At 39.7% G+C, this 25,259-nt stretch overlaps 1 protein-coding gene across 1 annotated transcript in view; it reads left to right on the forward strand.

Moving 5' to 3' along the window:
• xpnpep2 (X-prolyl aminopeptidase (aminopeptidase P) 2, membrane-bound) overlaps positions 1 to 24,536 on the forward strand; it is a 102,882-nt gene extending 78,346 nt beyond the window's left edge. Inside the window, exons 16-21 of the mRNA XM_059977152.1 lie at positions 6,169 to 6,238; positions 9,138 to 9,242; positions 12,257 to 12,319; positions 17,011 to 17,087; positions 19,186 to 19,284; positions 21,431 to 24,536. Of these exons, the coding sequence (XP_059833135.1) occupies positions 6,169 to 6,238; positions 9,138 to 9,242; positions 12,257 to 12,319; positions 17,011 to 17,087; positions 19,186 to 19,284; positions 21,431 to 21,616 (600 nt within the window). The 3' untranslated portion in view covers positions 21,617 to 24,536. The remainder of the gene's footprint in view (positions 1 to 6,168; positions 6,239 to 9,137; positions 9,243 to 12,256; positions 12,320 to 17,010; positions 17,088 to 19,185; positions 19,285 to 21,430) is intronic.
• Positions 24,537 to 25,259: the final 723 nt, after the last annotated feature.

Consider the following 25,259-nt stretch of genomic DNA (forward strand, 5'->3'; position numbering starts at 1 on the left):
CCTCTAATCAAGAACCTGTCAACCTCCACTTTAAATATACTCAAGGACTTAGCCTCCACAGCCATCTGTGATAATGAATTCCGCTGATTCAATACCTCCCGGCCAAAGAAATTCCTCTTCATCTCAGTTCTAAATGGACAACCTGTAGCCTGAAGCTGTGCCCTCTGGTCCAAGACTCACCCATTATAGGAAACATCCTCTCCACATCCACTCTATCTCGGCCTTTCAGTATTTGATAGATTTCAGTGAGATTTACCAGTACAGGCCCAGAGCCATCAAGTGTTCCTCATACATTGACATTGTTCCGAACCTCCTCTGGACCCTCTCCAATGCCAGCACATCTTTTCTTAGATAAGGGACCCAGCTGCTCATAATACTCTGAGTGTAGTTTGACCAATATCTTAAAAAGCCTCGGCATTACATTTTATATTCTAGTCCTCTTGAAATGAATGCTAACATAGCATTTCCATTCCTTATCACGAAATCAGAATACAAGTTAACCTTTAAGGATTCCTGCACAAAGTCTCCAAGTCCCTTTGCACCTCTGATTTTTGAATTTTTCCCCCATTTACAAAATAATCTACAACTTTATTCATTCAACCACAGTACATGACCAAATACTTCCCACATGATATTCCATCAGCCACTTCTTTACACTTCTTGTGTTGGCGCAGGGCCTAGTGGATAAGGCATCAGTCTAGAGATCTGAAGGTCACTGGTTCGAGCCTCAGCTAAGGCAGCGTGTTGTAACCTTGAGCAAGGCACTTAACACACATTGCTCTGCGATGACACCGGTGCCAAGCTGCTTGGGTCCTAGTGCCCTTCCCTTGGACAACATCGGTGGCGTGGAGAGGGGAAGGCTTGCAGGGGAGAGGGGAGGGCAACTGCTGGTCTCCCATAAAACCCTGTCCAGATCTGTGTCCTGGAAACCTTCCAAGGCGCAAATCCATGATCTCGCGAGACTAACGGATGCCTATTTATTTACTTCTTTGCCCAGGACTCCCAATCTGTCCAGTCTTTCTGCAGATTCCCTGCCTCCTCAACAGTATCTGCCCCTCCAATTATCTTCACAGCATCCACAAACTTGGCAACAAAGTCTTAAAATCTGTTATCCAAGTTATTGGCATGAACATGAAAAGGAATGATCCCAACACCAGCTCCTGCAGAACACCACTAGTCACCATGCCAATCAGAAAAGACCCCATTTATTCCCACTCCTTGTCTCCTGCCAGTCAGCCAGTCCTCTCTCCATTCTTTCCTGTAATAGCATAGGCTCTTATCTTGTTAAGCAGACTTATGTTTGGCACCTTGGCTGTCTGAAAGGCTGTCAAAGGCTGTCTGAAGATACCAGTAAACAACTTTCACTGATTCTCCTTTGTCTATCCTGCCTGTTATTTCCTCAAAGAATCCCAACAGGTTTGCAGGTAAGATTTCCCCTTGAGGAAACTACGCTGCCTTTGGCCTATTTTATTCTGTGCCTCTAAGTATCCCAAAACCTCATCCTTAATAATGGACTCCAACATCTTCCCAATCACTGATGCCTTTAATTTCCTCTCTTTTGCCTCTCTGCTTGACAGGTGTGGAGTAACTTCTGCAATTTTCCAGTCCTCCAAAACCATTCCAAAATCTAGTGATTCTTGAAAGATTATTACTAATGCCTACACAATCTCCTCAACTTCTTGAGAAACCTGGGGTGTGGTACATCTAGTTCAGGTGACTTATCTACTTACAGAATGTTGACATTTCCAAGCACTTTCTCCTTAGTAATAATCACGACACTCACTACTGCCCCCAACACTCTTAACTATCTGGCATACTGCTAGTGTTCAAAAGTTCAAAGTTCAAAATAAAATCCATTATCAGAGTACATACATGTCACCACATACAACCCTCAGATTCTTTTTCCTGTGTGCAAACTTAACAAATCTATAGAATGGTAACTGTAAACAGGACCAATGAACAACAATCTGTGCAAATGCAAATATAAAAACTAACAATAAATAACAAGAGCATGAAATAACAAGGTAGAAAGTGCTTCACGTGAGACAATTGGTTGTAGGAACAACAGAAATAGAATGAGTGCAATAATCCTCTTTTGTTTAAATGTCTGATGGCTGAGGGGTGGTACCTATTCTTGAACCTGGTGGTGTGAGTCCTGGGCATTTTTCCCTTCTATCTGATGGCAGAAGTGAGAAAGCGCCTGGCCTATTTGGTGAAGATCTTTGATGATGGATGCTGCTTTTCTACAGCAACATTTCATGTAGGTGTGCTCAATGGTGATGAGGGCTTTACCCACGAAGGACTGAGTCGAATCCACTACCTTTTGTAGCATTTTCTGCTCAAAGGTATTGGTGTTCCCATGCCAGGCCAACATGCAGCCAGTCAATACGCTTTCCACCACTTACCTATACAAATTTGTCAAGGTTTTTGAAGACATTCCCGATCTCCACAGTCTCCGAAGGAGTTAAAGGCACTGTCGTGCTTTCTTTGCAATTACATTTATATGATGTGTCTAGGACATATTCCTTGAGATAGTGAGACCTATATCATTGCTTCCTAAGGGGTCCTTTACCTTAAGCTCACTAATCAAATTTAGTTCATTACATAACACACAATCCAGAATTGCCTCTCCCCTGGTGGGCTCAACTACAAACTGCTCTAAAATGCCATCTCATAGGCATTCTACAAGTTCTGCTTCTTTGAATCCAGCACCAACCTGAACTTCCCATTGTAATTTGTATTCCATATCCTGGCTGGTGTTTGGAGACATGTATATAACTCCCATCAGGGCTTTTTTTTTACCCATGCAGTTTCTTAACACAAGGATTCTACATCTTCCGATTCTATGCTTTCTCTTTCTAAGGATTTGTTTTTATTTTTTGCTAACAATGCCACACCACCCACTCTGCCTACTTGTCTCTCCTTTTGATACGATATGTACCCTTGGATTATAAGCTCCCAATTATGATCTTCTTTCAGCAACGGCTCAGTGACGCCCACAATGTCATACTTTCCAATCTCTAACTGTACTACCAAGATCATCTGCCTTATCCTGTATACCATGTGCATTCAAATATAAGATCATAAGACTTAGCAACAGAATTAGGCTACCTGGTCCAACAAGTCTGCTCTGCTTATCAATCATGACTGATCCTTTTCTCTTCTCCTCAACCCCATTCCCCAGCTTTCTCCCTGTAACCTTTGATGGTGTGTCTAATCAAGAACCTATCGATCTCTGCCTTAAATACACCCCATGACCTGGCCTCCAAAGCTGCCTGTGGATACAAATTCTACAAATTCACCATTTTCTGGCTGAAGAAATTTCTCCACAGCTCTGTTTTCAATAGACGTCTCTCTATCCTGAGGCTGTGGTTCCTCCATCATGGGAAACATCCTTTACATATCTACTCTGTCTAGGTCTTTCAATGTTCTAGAGGTTTCAATAAAATTCCCCCTCATCCTCTAAATTCCAGCGGGTACTGAACCAAGCATTCCTCATATGATAACTCGTTCATTCACGGAATCATCCTTGTGAACCTCCCCTGAACCATCTGCGATGCCAGCACATCTTTTCTTAGATGAGGAGCCCAAAACTGTTCACAATACTCAAGGTGAGGCCTCACAAGTGCCTCATAAAGCCTCAACATCACATCCTTGCTCTTGTATTCTAGACCTCTTGAAATGAACGCTAACATTGAATTTGCTTTCCTCACCACTAGCTCAACCTGAAAGTTAATCTTTAGGGTGTTCCACACAAGGAATCCATAGTCCCTTTCAATTTCAGATTTTTTGATTTTTCTCCCTGTTTAGAAAATAGTATGTACATTTATTTCTAATACCAAAGTGCATGACCATGCATTTTCCACATTGTATTTAATTTACTACTTTCTTACCCATTCTCCTAACCAGTTTAGGTCCTTCTGCGACCTTCCTGTTTCCTCAACACTATCTTCGTATCATCTGCAAACTTGGCATCAAAGCCATCTATTCCATCATCCAAGATATTGATATACAGATTAAAAAGAAGTGGTTCCAACACCAACCACTGTGAAACACCACTAAACACTGGCAGCCAACCAGAAAAGGTTCCTTTTATTCCCTCTCACTATCTCCTGCCTATTAGCCAATGCTCTAAGCGTGCCAATAACTTTCCTATAATAGCATGGGCTCTTAACTTGGTAAACAGCCTCATTTGTGGTAGCCTGTCAAAAACCTTCTGAAAGTCCAAACCTTTCAACATGCACTACATCCCCTTTTATCTATCCTACTTGTAATCTCCTCAAAGAATTCCAACAGGGGTTTGTGGTAAGGTTTTCCCTTAAGGAAACCACACTGACTTTGTCCTGTCTTGCCCTGTGTCACCAAGCATTCCATAACCTTGTCTTTAATAATTGATACAAAATCTTCCCAACCACTGAGGTCAGGCTAACTGGTCTATAATTCCCTTTCTGTTGTGTTCCTCCATTCTTAAGGAATGGAGTGACATTTTCAATTTTCCAGAAATCTGACACTATGCCAGAGTCTCAATAATTTTTGAAAGATCATTTCTAATGCCTCCACAATCTCTACCGCTACCTAGAGTGCAGTTCATCTGGTCCAGGTGACTTATATACCCTTGTGTCTTACAGCTTTTTGAGCAGCTTCTCTCTTGTAATATTAACTGCACTCACTTCTCTTCCCTCACACCCTTCAATATCTGACACAATGCTAGTGTCTTCCACAGTGAAGAGTGAAGCAATGTACTCATTTCTTTCATCTGCCATCTCCTTGTCTCCTTTATTATTTCTCTGGCCTCATTTTTTCATGGTCCTATATCCATTCTCATCTCTCTTATTTTTTATATACTTAAAAAAGCTTTTTCTATCCACCTTGATACTGTTTGCTCGCTTGCTTTCATATTTCATCTTTTTCCTCCTAATGATTCATTTTAGTTGATTTCTGTAGGGTTTTAAAACCTTCGCAATCCTCTATCTTCCCACTAATTTTTGCTTTGTTGTATGGTCTCTCTTTACCTTTTACATTAGCTTTGACTTCCCTTCTCAGCCACAGTTGTATTACTTCTGCCATTTGAGTATTTCTTCATTTTTAAACTGCATCAATCCTGCATTTTCCTCATTATTCCCAGAAACTCACATGTTTGCTTCTTTGCTATCATCCCTGCAAGCATCTCCTTCCAATTTACTTTGCCAACTCCTCTCTCTCATGCCACAGTAATTTCCCTTACTCCACTGAAATACTGCTGCATCAGACTTTACTTTCTCCCTATCAAATTTCAAGTTGAACTCAATCATATTGTGACCACTGGCTCGTAAAGGTTCTTTTACCTTAAGCTCCCTAATCACCTCCAGTTCATTACATAACACCTAATCCAGTATAGCTGATCCCCGAGTAGGCTCAACGACAAACAGCTCTAAAAAGCCATCTTGTAGGTATTCAACAAACTCACTCTCTTGAGATCTATTTCCAATCTAATTTTCCCAATCCACCTACATGTTGAAATCTCCCATGACTACCATAACATTGCCGTTTTGACATGCCTTTTCTACTTCCCATCGTAATCTGTGGTCCATATCCCAGCTACTGTTGAGAAGTCTGTATATAACTGCCATCCGGGTCCTTTTACCCTTGTAGTTTCTTAATTCACCCCATAAGGATTCAACATCTTCTTATCGTGTATCACATCTTTCTTCTGATTTAGTACCATTCTTTACCTGCAGAGCCACATCATCCACTTTGCCTACCTTCCTGTCCCTCCAATACAATGTGTAACCTTGACCACCTTCAGTCCTGTAATTATCACTGTTTTCCATTTTTAAAACCTGTGTAACTCTTGATCTGTGTTCTTCTAATCAAGGGAATCATTTTGTTTTTATCTTCTCTTACATAATTTTTACTATCACTTGCTAAAATTTTAATTAAACTATGATCATGTTTAAGGATCTTTATAAAAATATATGCATTTTAATTGAAAGATTCCCATTAGAGGAGGTGCGTTATATTTTTTTTTCCTGAATTGGATTCTGAAGTGTTGCCAGAACATTTAGAACTGGTGAATTTAATTAAAATTAAGAATTCATCGAGTAAACAAATATTAAGAGTTCACTTTGATTTATGGATTTAGAACAGTATTGTTCTTTAATGAATTGTGCACTTTTAAATATTTATCAGGAAGCTTACACTCGGGTATTGATGGGACAGATTGACCTGGCTCGATCTACCTTCCCTGCAGGAACATCTGGTAAGGCAGCAATGGAGTGAACAAGCCTGACTTATGATTGTGTTCTTTCAACAGGAAGGCTTGTCTGCTAAAGATAAAAGAAAAAATCTGTGTACACTGCCACACATATGCCATAGGAAGTACAGTGGATTCTGGTTAATTGGGGCACAATGTAACCAGTACATTTTAGATCAATTATGTGGCTGTCCCAATTAGCCAAAATAGTTAAAAAGGTATAAAAAAGGACAAACAGAGTAACAAACTATGTATTTAAATGAAGTACAAAACAAATTGGAACACTAGCAACAGCACCACAGTATGAAAAACTGTGTGATAGTTCTTAATAGTTATTGATGGAGAAATTCATCCAATGTATGCAATGAACAGAATCAGTCAGACACCTAATGCAGATAATGGACTATCTTCATACAATTCTACTGATACTGCATCCTCCAAATCTTAATGTTCTTTGTAACATTCAAGATAATTGTCGATACCTTCAAATTCTTCATGATTCCTAAGTTGTTGAAATAGAGAAATCACTTCATTTTCACCGTTTCGGGCAGCTCCATCTCTGAAAGCTTGAAAACATAGTGAGCAAAGCATTTCAGAATTGTCTTGCAGCTTATTTTCCCCCAACTATCAGAGTCCAAAATCACTGCCTTTTGAACACAAACACACGCAAATGATGCTACTTAAAAACTGTTCGCTTTAAGCACACTGTGGTGTCTAACAGCAACACAAGTGCGCGTGACTGACACTAGTTGAAACTTGTTCGGCAATAGTCTCCTGCCCCAATTAAATGGCATTGTATTCCAAATAAACAAAGGGAATCCTGGCAATTTTCTTGAGTAGGTTTAAGAGTTGTTCCAATAAGTGGCTGATTAACCAATGGCCCAGTCAACCAGAATCCACTGTACTCACTAGGTCATCAGAATCTGATATGATTTGTTTGCTTGAGCAGCCTATGGGATGTTACCGTCACACTATTTTACTGTGGAAATCACTTAATTGGGAGATGCTTCTGAGGTTTTGGTCTGAGATCTTTATAAGTAGAATGCATGTGTGGCCTATTTAGTAATATGTCGCTTAAACTGACACCATTTGCTGCATAACTAGTTCATGATAAAAATATACTTTTTTGCTTTGTCCAACTATAAGTGCCACCTGAACTACATGCTATTAGTCCATTTAACAAGAAAATGTGGTCACATTATTTACCTGCATAAGTGTTAACGTATGTTGGTACAGGCTATCATAGACATTTGTAAGTTCTCTCAACCCCATCAAAAAGCAGTGGAATGCATGTTTTTAGCATTTTATGCTAGCCATTTGGGGGCTTTTTCACTTGAGGTATATTGTGCATCTGTCATTCTGTCATTTCTACTTCACTGTGGTTTTTCACATCACCCACACAGATAATACTGTACCTAAAATCATCCCCAGTTTGATTTTGTAAACAGGCCACTCAGTTAGGGAAAACCTTGCTTCACTTTTCTGATTTGATCAGTAGATCACTTTGAGTAAGCTGCTGTGATTTATGATATTGCCGTGAGGTTATGTTTGAACTAAATACGACATTAGTTAGGCCGTAGAGTAACTTGACTATATATAAGCAGGATAAATGAAAAATAACATTGCACTGGAGAGAATTCTGGATAGAGAAGGTTTATGAGCAAGTTTTCTGAACTGGAAAATTGTATCTATGAAGAAAGATTACATTAGTTAACCTTGTTTTCTTTGGAATAAACAAGACGTGAAACAACATTATGATACATACAAGAAGTTCTGCAGATGCTGGAAATGTAAATCCACACTAACAAAATGCTGGGGAAGCTCAGCCAGTCGGGCGGCATCTGTGGAAATGAGTAACCTGTCAATATTTTAGCCGGGACCCTTCTTCAGGACTGGAAAGGAAGGGGGAAATAAGAATAAAAAGGTGGGGGGAGGGAATAAGGTCAGCTGGAAGGTGATAGGTGAAGCCAGATGGCTGGAAAAGGTTATGGGCTAGAGAAGAAGACATCAGATAGGAGAGGAGAGTGGGCCATAGGAGAATGGGAAGGAAGAGTGGATAGGGTAAGTGATAGGCTGGTGAGAAGAAGTCAAATGTCAGAGAGGGGAATAGAAGAGGTGGGGGTGGGAGAGAGATTCATGCTATCAGGTTGCAAGCTATCCAGGCGGAATATAAGGTGTTGACCCTTCCTTTCCAGTCCTGAAGAAGGGTCTTGGCCTGCAATGTCAACTGTTTTTACATTTCCATAGATGCTGCCTGGCCTGCTGAGTTCCTCCAGCATTTTGTGAGTGTAAATAACATTATGAGCAGCTCAGACTAACATGAAGTGCAGTTTTTCAAAGTGTTATGAAGTCACGCAAGCCCTCAACAACAAGCAGTATAATTGCTGTAATCCTACATTAGCCCCATTTTGTTCACCCTTCATTCCTGTTGACTTCTCCAGATTCTACCTGTTACCTCCACAGTAGTCAACTAACTGACCAACTAGCTTGTCTTTGGGATATAGAGGAACATGGAGCACCCTGAGAAAGTCCACAAATACAGAGTATGCAGACTCCACAGAGAAAGCACTAGAATTCAGAGTTGAACCTGGGTCATCTCAGCTCTCAGTCAGCAGCTCTACCACCTACACACCCTGTCAACCAAATGGGTTGCTTCTTTTAACACGGGCGCTAATCATCCTCCAGTATCTAAATATTATCTCCCGCCACAATAAGGAATGCCAGTCTTACCACTGAAACCAGCCTGGCTGAGAACAAATGTAAAAAAAGGAATGCTTTATCTAATTTTTGGGAGTTTCATGAAAGTTTTGTATTCATGGAAAATGAGCTGTGCTCAGCAGTAGGTGCTACTGACTAGATCTGTAAAATTCTGCCTCTGTTACTTTAATAATGTGTTTGCTATTAGGGGATTCACTTGACGTATGGGCTCGACATGCACTGTGGGAAGCAGGTCTGAACTACAGGCATGGAACTGGACACGGAATTGGCAGCTTCCTTGGTGTTCATGAATGTAAGCACATTTGAGCTAATATCAATGCACTTCGACAACATAGAACACTACAGCACAGTAGAGGCCCTTCAACCCACAATGCCGTGCCTGCCTTTTAATCTACTCATAGATCAATCTCACCTTTCTTTCCTACATAACCCTTTATCATCAATGTGCCTATCTATGAGTTGCTTAAATGCCGCTGATGTAGCTGCCTGAATCACCAACCGTGGCAGTGTGTTCCACGCGTTCACCACTCTGTGTAAGAAAAATTATCTTTGATATCCCCTCCTATACTTTCCTGCTGTCACTGTAAAATTACGTCCCCTGGTGTCAGCCATTTCTGCCCTGCTATGAAGTCTCAGACCGGCCACTCGATCTATGCCTTTTATCATCTTGTACATCTCTAACAAGTTCCCTCTCATACTCCTTCGCTCACAAGAGAAAAGCCCTAACTTGCTCGAACTATCCTCATAAGACACGTTCTCTAATGCAGGAAGGATCCTGGTGGAGTATCCACTTCTGCTTTGTAGGCAAGAAACTGTTTCTTTGGGCCGGGCTAAGTTAGTGAATACAGTACTGCAATAGCAAACTGATGATTTCTCCTTCTGCATTTGAAAGTACTAAAAATACTATAGTTTCAATTCAGAGGTATTCTTATGAGAATTTTCAACATCATTTAGAAAATTGACGGGAAATTCTTCTCTGTGGGAAATTCATAAAACCACATTAATAATATGTTATAAATTATTATGTTAACAACTGGATGGCAATTCAAATACTGGCTCAAAGGAAAATTCAGTTGTGACTTAAGTTATCAGGAAATGTCATTATATCTAACAATATTTGGATATGTTTTCTGCTAACTAACCTTTGACGAATTACCTACATCTAGAGGAGCATTTCTGATGAGAAAATTGCCTCTTTAAAACCAAAAAGGTGTTATTTTCCTGACTCCACTGCTTCAGCTGACCTGCTTGCATCTTAAAATATCAGAGAGTGAATTTTCAGACAAATACATTTAAACCTTATGTGCTGCCATTATGCAGCATGACCTTAAATCTTTTGTATACTATTGCCAAGTGATTTATTTTAGTGCTACACGATTCAAAATTGATTTTACTTGAAATAAATCGCATTAGGGAAATTGTACCAGACACTTCCAGTTACAATTCACGCTAGCGTTTGCCATCATTAGACCTGTGCTTAATGAAATTGATTGTATTTTATCGTATGTTTCGGTGTCTTTTGATGTAAGCTACATAACCTACACTCCTACACTGCTGCAATGCTGCAACTCCCATTGCAACTGAATCATATAACTATATAACAATCACAGCACAGAAACAGGCCATCTCGGCCCTCCTAGTCTGTGCCGATCTCTTAATCTCACCTAGTCCCACCTACCCGCACTCAGCCCATAACCCTCCACTCCTTTCCTGTCCATATACCTATCCAATTTTACCTTAAATGACACAACTGAACTGGCCTCTACTACTTCTACAGGAAGCTCATTCCACACAGCTATCACTCTCTGAGTAAAGAAATACCCCCTCATGTTTCCCTTAAACTTCTGCCCCCTAACTCTCAAATCATGTCCTCTCGTTTGAATCTCCCCTACTCTCAATGGAAACAGCCTATTCACGTCAACTCTATCTATCCCTCTCAAAATTTTAAATACCTCGATCAAATCCCCACTCAACCTTCTAAGCTCCAATGAATAGAGACCTAACTTGTTCAACCTTTCTCTGTAACTTAAGTGCTGAAACCCAGGTAACATCCTGGTAAATCGTCTCTGCACTCTCTCTAATTTATTGATATCTTTCCTATAATCCGGTGACCAGAACTGTACACAATATTCCAAATTTGGCCTTACCAATGCCTTGTACAATTTTAACATTACGTCCCAACTTCTGTACTCAATGCTCTGAATCCTTGACTTTCTCATTAGGAGACCACAGAAATAACATCTCCTCCTCACTGACAATCAACACAGGCACATCTCAAAGATGTGTACTTGGGCCATTGCTCTCCTCTCTCGGCACTCATGGCTGTGCGGCTCGAATGCTATCTATAAATTTGCTGGTGGCATAACTGTCAGCAGAATCTCAGATTATGAAGAAGAGGCATACAGGAGTGAGGCAGCTCAGCTGCTTGACCTTGCACTCAATGTCAGTAAGACCCAACAACTGATTGTCATCAGGAAAGGGAAATCTGGAGAGCACACACCAGTCCACATTGAGGGATCAGTAATGGAAATGGTGAGCGGCTTCAAGTTCCTGGATGCTGACATCTCTGAAGATCTATCCAGGGCCCAAGATATTGATGCAATTATGAAGACATAGCAGTGGCCTTGTTTCACCAGGAGTTTGAGGAGAATTGGTATTCTACACATGCACTGTGGGGAACATTCTGACTGGCTGCAGCACTGTCTGGTATGGAGTCACCAATTCACAGGATCAGAAAAAGATGCAGCGAGTTGTAAACTCAGCCAGCTCCATCATGAGTACTAGCTTACCAAACACGGAAGATATGCCTCAAAAAGGTGGCATCCATCGTGTAGGATCCTGACCATCCAGAAGCCCTCTTCTCATTACTACCATCAATATGGAGGTACAGGAACCTGAAGACACATACTCAATTTTTTAGGAAGAGCTTCTTCCCGTTCGATAGATGTACAAATGAATCATGAACCCATGAACACTACCTCACATTTGGCTCTATTTTTGCACTTATTTATATTTCTTACTGTAATTTATAAGTATTACACTGTACTTCTGCTGCAAGGTAACAAACTTCATGACATATGTCAGTGATAATAAACCTGATTCTAATTCACTGTTAAAAGTGCAACCACAATCCAGGCATGCATATATCTGATAAGGAGTTCACATCCTCGTACGCACAAGAATGAATCAGTGTTTTTTGTATGTGCATGAAATCATTAACTCCACTGTATGTTGAGCATTAATCAACTGCTAGAACTATCATAAGGTCATTAATCTTGAGTATGTTTATGTTCTCTATACACACAGGGCCAGTTGGCATCGGGAGTGGTCAAACATGGAATCTTGAGGAGGGAATGTTTACATCTATTGGTAGGCATTGCTTCTTAGCAACAGAATACATTCAGACAAATCTATAAAAACAAACATAGAACCTATATATTTAATATTGGTTTGTGGTATTCTTCTATTTGTAAACTATATTTTGGTGTTAAGAAACATTTAAGTTGTACCATAAAAGAGGGAATTTGAATTTTTATAAGACTACATGATATAGGAGCTGAATTAGGTCATTTGGCCCATCGAGTCTGCTCCACCTTTCCATTATAGCTGATTTATTATCCCTCTCGGCTACATTCTCCTGCCTTTTCCCTATAAACATTGACACCCTGACTAATCAAGCAACTACCAAATTTTTCTTTAAATGTACCCAATGACTTCGCCTCCACAGCTGACTGTGGCAATGAATTCCACAGATTTACTACCCTCTGGCCAACAAAATTCCTCCTCATCTCTTTTCTAAGTGGATGTTCCCCTGTGTGCTCCGGTCCTAGACTCACCCACTAAAGGAAGCATTCTCTCTATGTTCACTCTCGTCAGACCTTTCAATATTCGATAGACTTCAATTCAGTGAGTGCAAGCTCTGAGTCATCAAATGCTTCTCATACGTTACACCTTTCATTCCCAGACTCATTCTCATGAACCTCCTCCTCCAATGGCAGCACGTCCTTTCTTTCATAAGGAGACCAAACCTCTAAAACAAAGTAAAGAACCTTATCATATCCTTCAGCTAAACCTGACAACCTAATTCAGAAAAGCAACAGACTATATATTTTTTCTAAGCTCTGTTGAGTGACTAATTTTGGCAGAATACCAGCAGGGCTCCCTGCTGCTCACTGAATGGGCCTATTTTAATATCCTCCTGAATAAACACAGCTTTATTTTATATCTCATCTGAAATGTAACACCTTTAGCTATATAGTGGCATTAGCTTTACAGCAAGGTGAACGTTCCGGTCTAGAGCGCAACTAACAGTGCCAAGCTGAGATCAGCGTGAAGGGACAATTTATGCATTTGTATTTAAAGTAACTAGTGGTATTCTGGATAAGAGGCAAAAACCCAACAGAGAAATTAGATTAAGCAGGTCAAAAGGGCCATGGGATTAACAGAATCCGGCAAGAAGAAAAAGGAAGAAGGAAGCCTAGAGGTAAATAAGTGAAACATCTGAGGGGTGAGGAATGTGATCAAACATAAAACATGCAAGTTCTATCTCCTTAATTGGGAACTGTGCCAGTTTATTTTCTTCCATAAGAGAACAGAGCAAGAAATACTGAGGTGACCTTATCTTTGTATATGGACACAATTCAGCTCTTGGTTTGTTGCATGCTGGGAGGACGGTGAGAGGCATACCTAAAGCAGTGCAGTTTCACTCCACTAGGACATCAGTGCTCGCAAAATGTCAAATACTTTCATATCCAAAAATGCCTCTTAGCCCTTGTCAGGCTAAGATCAGCTACCATTAAGAAATGGCAAGAATGTCTAGATCAACTTTCCCTGGTCAAAGGTCATTTTGATCAGTTCAGTATTCACGATGGTAGACTTTGCTACAACACATAAATAGCTTGTGGCATTAAAATTCATTTCCTGAGCTGCTTACTGCTTGTTGCAGTGTTTGAGATAAATTGCAATTTGAAAAATCAGAATTAGTACTTCCTTCATGGTGGAAGTATCGGGAATTCACGCGATCTAAAGCTGAGCAAGATTCAGTTTCCTTTCTGTGGAAAACCATCAGCAGTATCAAACTCTTCTGTAAGTAGCTCCAAGGCTTGTTTTTTATTTCAACAAGTTACAGGGGGAAGGCAAGAGAGTGGGTTCAGAGTTACAGTAAATCAGCCACGATTAAATGGCAGAGCAGATTCGCTGGGTTAAATGTCCTAATTCTGCACCTATGTCTTATGGTCTTGTGACTGGGATTCATTTCCATGATTTTCCTGTTGCAGACAGATATGAGCAAATCAATAATCTAAATGTCTAAACATTTTATAAAGTGACACAGTTTACTCTAGTTTATGGGTGGGGCTTCCTTTCAACTTACCTACGTGACAGGTACGCAGCAACAGTTGATGACGACCGTGGTGGGTCTCAGCAGCAAGAATGATCAGCCAGCATACAGAGAGGAGGTGCAGTGGCTAACGGACTGGTGCAGAGCCAACAACCTGTCCCTGAATGTGAAAAAAACAAAAGAGATGGTTGTTGACTTCAGGAGGGCACGGAGTGACCACTCCCCACTGAACATTGATGGCTCCTCGGTAGAGATCATTAAGAGCACCAAATTTCTTGGTGTTCACCTGGCGGAGAATCTCACCTGGTCCCTCAACACCAGCTCCATAGCAAAGAAACCCCAGCAGCGTCTCTACTTTCTGCAAAGGCTGAGGAAAGTCCATCTTCCACCCCACATACTCATCACATTCTACAGGGGTTGTATTGAGAGCATCCTGAGCAGCTGCATCACTGCCTGGTTCAGAAATTGTACCATCTTGGATCGCAAGACCCTGCAGTGGATAGTGAGGTCAGCTGAGAAGATCATCAGGGTCTCCCTTCCCACCATCACACAGCAAACAGCATTATGAAAGACCCCATGCACCCCTCATACAAACTCTTCTCCCTCCTGCCATCTGGGAAAAGGCACCGAAGCATTCGGCTCTCAGGACCAGACTATGTAACAGTTTCTTCCCCCAAACTATCAGATTCCTCAATACCCAGAGCCTGGACTGACACCAACTTACTGCCCTATTGTCCTGTTTATTATTTATTGTAATTCCTGAAAAAACATCTCATTTTTACTATATACAGTACCAGCAGTTATGGTCAAAATGACAATAAAAAGTGACTTGACTTGATGTGCTGGGTCTAAGAGTATGGGAAGGAGCCAGCTCTGTTATGTATTCAGTTACATTTTTTGAATGCTTTTCTTCACATGGCTTAATGCTGGTGGTTTTGAAACAGATAGTAATTTTGCAGTGTGGCTAGGCTCCTGATACTAGAGGTAAGCAAGCTCCTGCCTCAAAAACATTTCTACCTTCACCGCATTCAACTAGCAGCCACCTGGCACCATGACCCATAAAACAGACAGAGCATTCAGAGCTCAGTGTGTCAGGGATGAATGATGGATCCTGGGGCTTACCAATCCTCTTCAATTCCCTTTGTTGTTTTTGACCCATGCCCTCAGACCCCTCACCGCCATCCCAACATTCAGGATCTCCACCATTCTCATCTCAGGTACTCCACTTCTGCCTCTGTTGCCTTAACATGTTCCAAGCTTCTTTCTTTATCTTCATAAGCATCCCATTTTGATCAAGAATGATGTCTCCTCTTGACCTTTCTGGGCTATGAGTTGATTGATGAGGTGTAGGCAGGACCTGTAGATGAGGGAGGAGGCACCAGAGAGAATAGGCAAGTGGGTAATTTGTTAGGAGATGTGGCCCTTAAGCTGAGCTTCTGTCCATGCTGTTGTACGGACTCGAGGTTCTACGTTCCACCCCAAATGCTTCTATTCCATTTTGAGTAAATGTGGGTTAGGATATCTAAGAACTTAGTGGGGATATTGATTTTTTTTTCAAGGAGACTTTGCAAACATTCTTAAATCTTTTAATCCATCCATGTGGTAATCTCCTTCCAGTAAGAGAGCTTGGAATAAAGTGGCTGTTTCAAGAGTATGCTCTTGAACATGTAAATGATCTGATCTGCCCAATGGAACTAATTGAGTGCAATTAGGACATCAATGCTAGGGACTTTAATCTGGGAGTAGATTAGTGGACTTTGAAGATTTTGTGGATAAAGCATTAGTAGAAGTTGGAGATGCATATTTTAGATAGTCCAAATCGTAGGACACACAAGGGCATGAATTATTGCACTCCATTTGACAATGAGCTTCGTGAAGTGTTCAAGACCTTGATCTTCCAGGAGTTTATTCCTCATTCAAGCAAAATCATCAGCTAACAAACTGAAGATGATCATGAACTTTGTCAATGACATCTGCTTTCACTTAGGATTCTCTTGAGGTATAAGAAGCATGGTGTTGCAGAATGCAGACCTTTGGTGTGCAGATGTTTGAATCTGAGGCCCATCTTCCCATATGTCTCAGTGAATAAGCTGACATTCAAGTCCAAGTTCAACTTTAGTGTCCTTCAACTATACACTCGTATACAGCTGAATAGAACATTGTTCCTCTGGGACCACGATGCAAAACACATTACAGATAGTCACACACAGCACAAATACTGTAGTCATAAAGTAATATTAACAAAAGTCCCTGAGTGACATAGCCTGAAGATTGAGATGTTGATAAAAAGTGCAAGATGCATGTTTATGTTAGACAGTATAATGTTGCTAGCACCATTATAATAAAACAAGGAGCTGTATAAATATGTGGATGTAAGTTGAGTTGATTCTCCAGGTATGCACAAAGTACTGACAAAGTGAGTGGTACTTAATAATATTAATCTGCCAGAATCAGGCTCACAGCACAACAATGTCATCGTTAACTCTCCAGTTTCCTGGTTTAAGGCCTGTTCAGTTGCATACAGTGCAACTTAATTTTCCAAATGTGAACCCTTGAGCTAATTGTTTGTTGATCCACTATTCACTGTGGGTATAACACTATTTAAACTCTAGGCACTAATGCAAAGAACAATTACTTCAGATCTAAATTGGTCTCTCTGGTGTTATTCTCCAGAGCCAATCCTTTGTGTCATACGTTGTACTGGTTAATTTTCTTCTTCCAGAGCCTGGCTATTATGAAGATAATGAATTTGGAATTCGGATTGAAGATATTGTCATGGTGGTAAAGGCAAACACTGAGGTAACACTTGATTTCCTTACACTTCAACCATTCCAGTCAGACAATCCTGTTCAGCTGACAGGAAATATCCTTACAAGTGGATTGCTTTTGCACCACATAAAAGCTTTTTTTTCCATTTTCAGCATTTAGATTTTAGAATGCACTAAACTAAGAACACCATGGAAATACTTGCCCATAGCTGTGTAAAAGTATGGCATTGAATTGAAAGCAAATTACAGCCATTAAGATGGATGTGATTCTTTTGAACTAAAATGAATATTTCATGACGAAAATGGAATGCTGAAATAAAAGAAGAATATTGTGGAAGTCTCTGCATGAGCACTTAAGGAAAGAAGATCTCTTCAGCTGAAAGTTGGGATTAAGAAAAAGATGAATGAACTCTTCCTGGGCTTCTAGCCAGGTACAGGTATTGATTTTAATTGATGTTTCAAAAACAAACTCTGCTATCTTCATCAGGAATGATACCTGGACATGTCTAGTCTGGTGGTATTTGTAGCCCCATCATCTGTCCTTCTTGATTGGTTAGTCCTCATCCAATCAGGTTACCTCTATGCCACCTTGCTTACAGTCAAATTCTAGTTCTTACTTAGAGCAACACCTTCATCTTGGTTAAAATTCTTTTCCTCTAGTTTTATTTCAATGGCTTCCTTCAGCAAGTGGTCCCAAAAGCCATTGGTGTGGCACAGTAGTTTTGTGCCATCGAAGTCAATCATATGGCTATTGTGAATGCAATGTTCTGCTAATGCCAATTTTAACAAAGATGAGGGTCTCACTTCATCCTTGATGAAGATGGCAGAGTTCGTCATTGAAATGCCAGTTAAAATCAATACCTGTACCTGGCTGGAAGCCCAAGAAGAGTTTATTCATCATATATGTTGGCAAAACACTAAATCCTTTTTCAAAGATAAAGATCTTTTAAATATTAGCTTTATATGTACATTGAAACCTATAGAGAAATACATTGTTTTGTATCAACAGCCATCACAGTATGGGGATTGTGGTGGGCAGCCCACAAATAACGCTAACCTTCCGGTGCCAACACAGCATGCCCACAAGTCATTACCCTTTGCCATACATCTTTGGAATGTGGGGGGAAACCAGAGTAGCTGGAGGAAACCCATGGGGTCACAAGGAAAATGTAGAGACAGTGGCGAGAACCGAACCCAATCAGTGAAGACCAGTGCTGCAAAGTAATTGAGCTAACCACTACGCTACCATGCCACCCTCTGCCCCAGCAGCTCTGAATGCTCAGTCAAAGAATATTTTCAAAGCTGAGTTGAATAGGTTTTGGAATCCAGGAGAATGAGGGGATGTGGGGATCAGGCAGCAAGCAAACCATGATCTTGTATAATGCTGCAGCAGGCCAGAGTGGTTCTGTGTGATTTACAGCGACTCCCTTTTCCTTTGTTCAGGTGGAATCCAAGCCTATAAGTGAATGTTTATTTCATTTTACTGAAAAACACCTCACATTCCACCCACCACCCAGGACATGCCCCCTTTTCATTGTTGCCATCAGGAAGGAGGTACAGAAGCCTGACATTACACACTCAGTGATTCAGGAACAGCTTCTTCCCCTCTGCCGTTCGATTCCTAAATAGGCATTGAAGCCACGAACACTACCTCACTATTTTTTTAAATATTTGTTTTTGCACAACTTATTTTAACTTTGAAATATATATTTTTTTCCATAACTGAGGTTAACTTATATATTTATCATGTTTTGCATTGTACTGCTGCCGCAAAATTAACAAATTTCACAATGCGTGCTGTTGATATAAAAACTGATTCTGATTCGCCAAACCTACATTTGATAAAAGACAGACAAAATCATTTTCCATTTTAACTTACTTTGTTAACCAGTTCAATGCCTTTCACCACATGGCATCATAAATTGTATCTGAATGTCAAAACCTCTGCAAAATGGAATTTGATTCTAATCAGAGGATTTTATTGAAAAAAATGCTCAAAGATAAGTATTAAAAGGAGTTAATGCTGAAATGCAGTTTCATAAAAATACTTAGACCGCCACCACATATGATTCATATGTCATTCAAAATGCAGATGAAATAAGAATTGTTTTAAATGCTCTTTTGTACAGCACATGTTTGGAGGAAAACCCTACCTGACCTTTGAGCACGTGTCACTTGTTCCTTATGAAAGAAAACTGATTGACCTATCTATCATGAATGAAGAGCAGGTGGGTGATTAGTTGTCTATCTGTAGAAAAAAAGTATTGTTGTTGATGCCTGCCTGGGCCCTAAGCAAGTATTCCTTCCCATACCTCTCCATTTGTCTATCTCTCGTTCTACTTTAAGGTTTTTTCCTTAAAAACTAGGACTTTGATCAAGCTTTTAGGTACAGACCTTAAAGCCTAATGCTATCTGATTAAGATTCCTGTGAAACATTTTGGGTTCAAGTTACAGTTGATAAAAACTGAAGTTTTGCACTTATGCCACTAAACATATTTTCAGTTAGATTATCATGCAAGTCTCTTAAATATTTGGAAATTGCTGAGAAAATAAATCTTTTGTTAGCTTAATTATTTGCCTTTCTCATTACATACAAGATTATACAGTGAGGACATTCTCACTTGCTGTTCATTCATTTATTTCAGACAGGTTGAGATAACATTGATGGAAAAATCTCAACTTCCACTTTTCAGATACTTTAATTAAAGAGGGCTTAAATTTCACACTACATCGTTTTGCAGTGTACTACTTCAACAACATTTACAGCAGCAATGTGTGTTTCAGACACTGCATTTCACCACGCAGTCCTGTAGTCCTGTGCTTTTCTAAAGTTCCACGTTCAAGCTATTTAAATAGGATAGTTCTTCCCTAGTCACAGTCGCTACGAACTGGAGTTAACAATGAAAAGTCACTATTGTCCAAAAGCAACATCTAGCACCCTCTATTATCGGGCCTGATCCCACTTGGTAGAATTTGTCTTCTTCCTTACTTCGATATTTGCCATTCAAGTCCAATAAGGATCCTTTTAATAAACCACCATTAGAAACAAAACTTCCCCTGGCCACTCTGAATTAGATTAATCAGTAAAATAAGGCATTAGACATCCTATCACTTCACACAAGAGCCAATTTTTGATGCTTATGTAATTTCCATTTAAGTACTATGTTCCACCTCCGAGAAAATACTGTAAATTTTCAAAATGTGAAGGAAAGCTAGCAGAAGAGACTTCTGCTTTGTGACTGGGAAGTGGACGTTACTGAGTTCAAAGCAAAACAATGGAATATGCAGAAATGAACACATCCATTTACTGATGTACTTGAACCTGCTGAGCAAGCTAACTAGAGAGAAATTTGCACCCCTATTTCTTGAAAACAATATATTATCAATTTCCTGTCCAGAGCCTGCAGGTGGAATCAAAACAGTCAATGTTTAATAAATTGTATGTTCATCAGGTCGAGATTTTTAAATTTGGGAAATCTTGGGTCTCTAGGGTAGCTTCTGATCAGTTTCACGCTTAGCTGGAATGAAGTTCCCTCCCAAGGCCACTATTGTTATTGAGATAGCTTCCATTCCATCAGTATGGCATCTTCCAATTTTCCACAGCAGCCTTCCTGTGCATCACTTGTGAAAATGTATTTTCCAATTAGATAAAGTTTATAACCGTCACAGGAAAATAATAAATGATATAAAATAGGTTAGACTGAAAAGTTTAAATAGCTCAGAATTATTTTGTCTGTGCTGTGGCATATCTCAAGTACTCAGAATTAACATTCATAACAGGACTGCAAAAATGCTCTTGAGTGGGAACTGGGTAGCTAAGTTTTAGAGGTTTCTTTTGGAAGAACTGCTTACTCGTGTCACAACATGATATGAATCATAAAGAAAATGTTTACAAATGGGAACCAGAGAAATATTTTCCCATTAAAGTAAAATTCATTGCAAGTCCTTTTTACTGAGATAATGAATTTTCTTGACACCCAATTTTCATCAGGAGCCATTTGGTTCAATGCACAGCTGTAAGTGATCTTGAAAGCCAACAGTTTTAAGGCACACAGGAAGTTAGGCAAAGCACAAAATGCTTCAAATCAATTTATCTTTCTTGACAGGATGTCAAAACCCAGGATTTATGGGTAGAGTGCTATATTTATCTCCACCTCCAATGGACTATCCAGATATGAATATATTACTGACTGATACACCATTTAGTGAAGTAATTGGGGACAAATTTCCACCTCTCTAGTCTTAGTCTATGGTACAGCATATAGTTGCAGCTACCACTTAAAGTGAATTTGGAACCCCATTTAAAGATGATAGTATTCCTGGTATTATGTCTGGTACTTAAAGATTTTATTCTTATGTTCTATTTTCTCCCAGATTCAATGGCTTAACAATTACTACGACAAGATTTGGAAGACAGTTTCCCCTGAACTAAAAGCACTAAACTTAATAGAAGAATATAATTGGCTTCAGAAACACACACAGCCATTTTCACACAGTGCTGTTGTGACATCATCATTGCTTCTTCTAGTTGGAGTCCTGTTGGGAAATCAAATTTTGTAGGGAAATCTTCAATAGCAATGCTCAGAATTCATAGATCAAATCCATTTTGCAAACCTCCGGGTCTTAAGTTAACAAAAAAAGAACACAAATTATTTTCGTTGCAGTGTATTGGAATCTTCCATGTTCATTAGCATGAAGTTCAGGAGTTGCTTTCACTTTAAGGCAATGCTTGGATTTTGTACTAATATTCAAATTCTTCAGAAATGTAAAACAATAATAGTTTGTCCTGCTTCAGAAAATGCTGTGCTTATACCCTACTTTATAGGAAATGTCATTAATTTTTAATATTAAATTCCCACTAAAAGAACACTGCCCTTTTTGAGCTCCCTCACAACCAGACCTGCTCTGCTGATGCAAGTAAACAGATTCTTGAAACAGTCCCATTCATTTAGAACCAGGTTTTCAATTTGATCTCGATGCTTTTCTTTATATGGAAAACAATATGCAAACTGTTTAACTCAGGGCATAGCGATTCTCAGCCCACGTTCTTTTGCTGGTGAATGAGAACAATCCCAAAAAGGAAATAAAGTTGGCAGAAATGTGACTTAAATTATTCAATTTTTAAAAAAATTGAGCCATGTGAACATTTGTCTCAGTTTTCTTAACTCAGATGTCTCTGCTACTGAGTGAAAGAACAAAGTTGCTTCACTGTTCTTTCTGTGAATGACAGATTTCAAGTCACTGAAGGAGCTCCAAGTGAGAGAACACCCAGATAGCAAATGAAAAGGGATACTAATTGATTAAAAAAACTCTTGTCTTTGACTCAGATTCACGCAGAAATACTTTAAAGAGAACTTTCAGCCTGTCTAGTTTATCCATGACACTGATATTTCTAACATTTTTAAGGAATTCTGATCCACAAAGAATTGTAAATGTAAAACAAGAGAATGCTGTATCTCCAATAAGCTTTTGACTCCACAAATCATGTTGAACTATCCCCACATATTCATTACTACTAAAGCAAGTTTGAGAAACTACTATATGCTATTGTTTTTTCTCTAGTTGTCACTGTTAACCATACTACACCATGGATACTACACCATCCTCACCCACCAACCCTCTCCTGCAGCTTCAAGCAACACACACACAATCACACTTCTCCGTGGTGAGCTTTGAGGGACTAATAGTGCTCACAAAGAATATTTTAAGGCAGCCTTAGTCCAAGGCGATAGTCATAGTCATTAAAGGAATTGGAAACCTACACCATGATAGGAAAAATCGCAACACAGTGGAAAGTTTCTGTCATTGTCTTCTTGATAGAAGACTGATAACTTTTCTAGGCAAAGATTCATTTCAATTCTTTTTTATATGTTTGTGATACACATCCTGATCCTATATAGTTTTTAATTACTACTTCCTCTGGCTGAGTTGCCAAAAAAAGTAAGCACCAGCAGTTAATGTTCGAGCAATCAGAAAATCATAACAAGGGAAGGCTATTTGGCCAATCTCATCAGTGTGGGTGCCAATCTTTAAACTGGAACAATCTGACCTAATTATTTTACCCTGAATCTTTTATGGCTTTTTGACTTCCAAGAACTCTACCTCATTTAGCTCTCACAAACAATATGAATAATTTACCTACATTTGCTTTCCTTAGTTTACTCCAATAATCTCTAACCTGGTTGCTTTATACCTGATTATATTTGTTGTATTCCTTCTCCAATGGTTCACCTACTGAGTCCAGTATTGATCTATCCATTTCACTAGTCACTTGGGTCTATTTATTCTCAATAACTCCTTTCCATTCATTACTTTACAGGCAATTGCCTTGACTAAGTGTTCAGCTTTTATTTGAACTTATTGTTCAGCTTGCTGCAATCTTTCCTTGCAATATTTCCACTGACCTTATTAGACACAACACAATAACAAAGAAATTGTCTATTTTTTTCAAAACAAGTTTGAAAGTCTGTATTTTACAAATGTTCAATATTTTCAGTATGCATCCACTTCAAATGTTGTGCCCCAATTTTACCCACTGGGGCTAAATAATTTGCTAGATTATTTGGAAATTTAACTGAGTGATCATGCCCCTATCTAGAGACAAGCCCTGTTCATCTATCTCCCAAGTCTCTACTGGACTGCACTAACACTCTGTCCAGCAAAAGCTTGATCTTAGAATTCTAATTTTTTCTTTGACCCCAGGGCATTTTTCTCCCCTTTCTCTGCAAACCTCTCAAATCTTACAGTCCTCTACAGATACCAGTCCTCAACCAATTCTGGCCTTTCTACTCTATACTTCCCCTTCTTCACAATAGTTCTTTGGCCAGCATTTTGGTTATCAATTCATCCTTATTTACTTACTGTCCATTACACCACTGCCAGAAATGGAGATCTTCCATCTCTGTCTGTATAGCAGGATTCTTCATTGCTGATCCCGTAACTTTTTTTGAGCTGTCAGGGTAGCTAGCTGCGAGTTGAGCCCCTGAACCTGGAGGATCGGTGGACCACTCTTAGTCTGGCTTCCCTAGCAAGAGCCAAAACACAAGCCCCCAACTCCAGCTAACATAGCTCTCAAGGTCATTGAGGCACACAAGACTCCAAGGCCAACAAGCCTGCAATCTTCTTGAACAATGTTTTAATACCTCAATATTTTTTCATATAAACTGTCGTGTCTTAGGCGTTTTACCACGTTAAACATTATATACAAGCAAACTGTTGTTAAAAGGTAAGAAGCATACTTTATTGAAATAATGATTTCAACTAACTTTGATCTCTATGTTTTAATGTCTATAAAAACAAAAGAGCTACAATATCCATCAATTTGAAGATTTGGACAATATCTATTTTATAATGCCAATTCTCTTTCCATTCAGTTTGTTTCACTGAAAATTCACTTCTCTGCATTCTGGTAATTGTATGTTATCAGCCACTGTCTGAATCATTATGTTTCATCAATAAATTCTCCTCTGCATTAGCTCCACTCAAGAATGACAAAGGTATATCTTTTTTCTATTCCCAACAAAGCAAGCACACTTTAAATGTTTGCTACAGCTGTGGATGTTCTACCTGGCTATCCCTTGGCACTGGATTCCAACGACAATCTCTTTGACAATGCTATTGTTTAAATTCAACAATTCTGACAGAATTTTAAGTTTAATATAGCAGCCACATTGCGGTGAAAGTTGATACATAAGCTTAATATTGCAACACTCTGTATTTCAGCACTTAGCAGAAATGCAACCACCAGGGATTGAAATGCAATAGTAACCAATTCGAATCACTCCAGAAATCTGACAGGTCACCTAACATGATGTGTTGTAGGCAAGCATCAGAGTGATTTGCACATTGGGCATAAATTGAGTAATATCATCATCCTTGACACAAGCCTTTTAGAGCTTTGCCAGGGAAATGGCCACATTGTCCAGGAAACAACAATCATTAGAAGCTTCCAGAGCACCTAGATCTCCATAATACAATGTGATGCACCATCAATAACTCTCGGAGATGTGAGGCGAGATATAGGCTTTTATTGGCTGGAAGAAAGAACAAGCAGCAAGTGACCACCACACAACATCCTGGAGACTGAGGCCGGGGCGGTGTCTCCAATCGCCTTTATACCGGGGTCCGTGGGAGGAGCCACAGGAGCAGTCAGCAGGGGGCGTGTCCAGACAGGTATATGTATTTCACCACATTCACCCCCCCT

The sequence above is a fragment of the Hypanus sabinus genome, chromosome 8, assembly GCF_030144855.1.
Source record: "Hypanus sabinus isolate sHypSab1 chromosome 8, sHypSab1.hap1, whole genome shotgun sequence".
NCBI lineage: Eukaryota > Metazoa > Chordata > Chondrichthyes > Myliobatiformes > Dasyatidae > Hypanus > Hypanus sabinus.